The following is a 2,925-nucleotide window of genomic DNA, read 5'->3' on the forward strand; positions in this document are numbered from 1 at the left end:
TCGACCCAGACCTCTGTTCCTTTAATCCTTTCTTTGAAGAACATGAAAATACCGGCCGGAAACGGCGCTGATGTGTCAAACCCGGAAGTCCGTGGCATTTGTCCCATTCAGATCTGCACAAAAGGTCCAGATCAGCGTGGGAAACGAGCGTTTAAAGCAGAACAAACAATGCAGGTCTGAATACAAATGACCTAAATGATATCCAAACTTGTCATTTTTGTTATGCATGACTTAAAAAAAAAAAGTATTCATATGCATTTTATTTGTGATGAAAAAGCAATTTCTTAATAGACGCACTTATTCATAAATAAATAAATAAATACTGTAAGCGTGGTGTCATAAGATGGCACAGGAACCCGCCAAGTTTATAGTTAAGTATAGTTTTACAAAAAGAGAAGGAAAGAAAGAAAAAGACGCTTTGAGGTCGAGAACCCATGTGGGTGGAGTCAAATGTTGACGTTGAGCCACGCCTCGAACTGCACAAGCTTACTCAAGCCAATAGTAGCGCCTAACGGGTCACGTGACAGGAAGCAATGTTACAAAACGCACTTGTTTGGCGGGTAGACAGGTGTCAAAACAAGTTTAATGAGGAGCGCAAGCAACGATAAAAACAAAAACGTCGTGTTTTTTAAGCGTCCTGTTAACTAACTTCACCACCAGCTCGTACTTACGACGCGTTATCATTGTCAGTCGATTTTGTTGCCTTTTGTCAAGTTGCTCGAGAGGAGTGAAACTTTTCGGAGTAGCAGTCATGTTGAAAGCGGCGAGACAGGCTCTTTTCTCCAGCGGACTACAGTACCCAGAGTTCACAGCGCCTGAGAAGCAGGTACGCTTCTTTCCTCCCTCCCTTCAATGATATTGGCGTAATAACACGCCTGCGTGACGTCACCGTAGTGAATGAGGTCGAGCTGCATCAGGAATGAAAGTATTTCTTGCGGATTTGGTGTGTGCAGCCGGAGGACTACCAGGTGCGCACCTACCAGGCGGCCAAGTGGGTGAGCACCACGCTGAGCGGGACGAGTCTGGATGAAGCCATGCGAGTCGGATTCCGCAGACTCTTCAACTACATTCAAGGCCACAACCACAAAAGTGCGTCCCAACGCCAGCAAACATTGAAAACAAATTGCTGAAAAACATTTCCCTGTCAGCAGATGGACACTCGCCATCGCACAAACTGCATTTTATGTCTGTTGTCAAACGTTTGTCACGGGCTTCCGTCTTGGACAGCAGCGGTGACATCAATAATATCGCTTTATAGATCCACTGTTGTGTTTTCAGGACGAGCGTGTAACAAATAGTTTGTGCTCCTCCCTGAACTGTCAGAGGCGAAAGTGGAGATGACGGCCCCGGTGACGTGCCGCGTGGAACCCGGTGCGGGCCCCGCCTGCGAGTCGCGCTTCACCGTGTCCTTCTTCATCCCCAAGGAGCACCGGCAAGTGCCGCCGCCGCCCAGCGACCCCGACGTCTTCCTGGAGAACAGGGAGCAGTTCACCGCCTACGTCAGGTGAGCAACGCGCATGGCAAAGTACGGGAGTGCTCGCGGTCGGGTGCAAAATTGGACGGCGCAGCGCAGAAACCAGTGTGCTTGTTGTAGGCGTGGCCTCACTCTCGTGGGTGCACTCATGGCCAACAACAAGGCGCTCGCAAGTGACAATGTCAGACATGTGCCGGCTGTCTGCTTAGAAAAAAACATAAAAGTCTCCCGACGAGGCGCTCTGCCAGAAGACGATGCATTTTACTGTTGATACCAACAAAGGCGCTCTAGTGCTTATGTCCGGCAGGGGAGGGGTGACACATGTTGGGGCGTCGTCACACAGCGCTTTAAGCCCGGTTCAAGTAGTTGCGTATGCGTACTTGCACTGACTTAGTTTTGTGGTGTGTGTTGTGATGTCAGAAGCTACGGCGGCTTTTCCAACGAGACGCTGGCGCGCGATGAGCTCCTGAAGCTGCTGGAGAGCCTCGGGCGGGACGGCGTCCATTTTGCAGAGCGTCCCTACTACGTGGCCGGGTACGACAGCCCCTTCAAGTTGCTCAAGCGTACCAACGAAGTGTGGCTCCTGCAGACGCAAGCGCACACTTGATAGCTCGCGCTCGTCGTGACGTGACCAGCGAGCGAGCGAGCGCGTTCGTGCCCAAGCCGCTCCCAATACGTTGTCGCCATTTCCAATCCACAAGATGTCGTCAGCTTTTCTCTTTTATTCTCCTTTCTTCTTCACTGTCACATTCGCATGCGCTCGCTCGCTCGCTCTCTCTCTCGTGTCTGCGTCTACTCGTTAGCAGTTGCATGTCTTCAGCCAAAACTCGTAGTATTTCCTGTTTGGCAAGCAAGAATCGCGGGAAATGCGGTTATGCTAACACCGACTTGTAATTTGACATCTATTCATATGCATAAACATGCATACAATTAGTAAAAGTACTTAACATGCAAAGTTACAACAAATGTTTCAACGCTCCTCAAAATGAAATATAAAAAAATTGCAAACATGTCGTCTCTCTTTGCCATTCAAGTTAAGGATTCCGATTCCTGCCCTTTTCAATCTAAAATTATGAATTAGGAAGCTTATTTTTCAATTCCCTAATCAAAAAAATTCAGCACCGCCGAGCGGCCGCAAATCAAGCCCTTCTGGAAGTGTACAATTCTTCTTATTTTTGGCTGCAGCGGGCGAAAATCCTGATACGGAAAATCCTGATGTGGAAAATCCTGATGTGGAAGTGCGGACGGTTTCACAGGCTTCTCCGGCCTAAAAGCAATTTTGTTTGTTGTTACACACGCGCATACTCATTTTTATCCAAATAAAGTTAGTGATCCTATGTAAATACATGTCCAAGGTGAAAGTCATCATATTACAAACCTGTCATTAAAGTCACCAGGTTAAAAAATGTATCTTTTCTGAAACCAAACAAAGTCATGACAATGAAACGTCA

General features: G+C 47.9%; 1 protein-coding gene across 1 annotated transcript; it reads left to right on the top strand.

Moving 5' to 3' along the window:
• The first annotated feature begins 381 nt into the window (after positions 1–381).
• Positions 382–2,484, top strand: hebp2 (heme binding protein 2). Its single transcript, XM_077553456.1, has 4 exons — positions 382–826; positions 954–1,089; positions 1,324–1,504; positions 1,895–2,484. Exons 1-4 carry the CDS (start codon positions 752–754, stop codon positions 2,079–2,081), a joined length of 579 nt encoding a protein of 192 aa, XP_077409582.1. The 5' UTR covers positions 382–751; the 3' UTR covers positions 2,082–2,484.
• The last annotated feature ends 441 nt before the right edge of the window (positions 2,485–2,925 follow it).

This window comes from Vanacampus margaritifer, chromosome 19 (genome assembly GCF_051991255.1).
Source record: "Vanacampus margaritifer isolate UIUO_Vmar chromosome 19, RoL_Vmar_1.0, whole genome shotgun sequence".
Lineage (NCBI taxonomy): Eukaryota > Metazoa > Chordata > Actinopteri > Syngnathiformes > Syngnathidae > Vanacampus > Vanacampus margaritifer.

What these genes read in the sequence shown, in the direction of transcription:
- hebp2 (XM_077553456.1), top strand. Translation starts at nt 752, where the DNA reads ATGTTGAAAGCGGCGAGACAGGCTCTTTTCTCCAGCGGACTACAGTAC. An exon ending in TCACAGCGCCTGAGAAGCAG is followed by an intron (nt 827 to 953) that starts GTACGCTTCTTT and finishes TGGTGTGTGCAG; the next exon opens with CCGGAGGACTACCAGGTGCG. An exon ending in TCAAGGCCACAACCACAAAA is followed by an intron (nt 1,090 to 1,323) that starts GTGCGTCCCAAC and finishes CTGAACTGTCAG; the next exon opens with AGGCGAAAGTGGAGATGACG.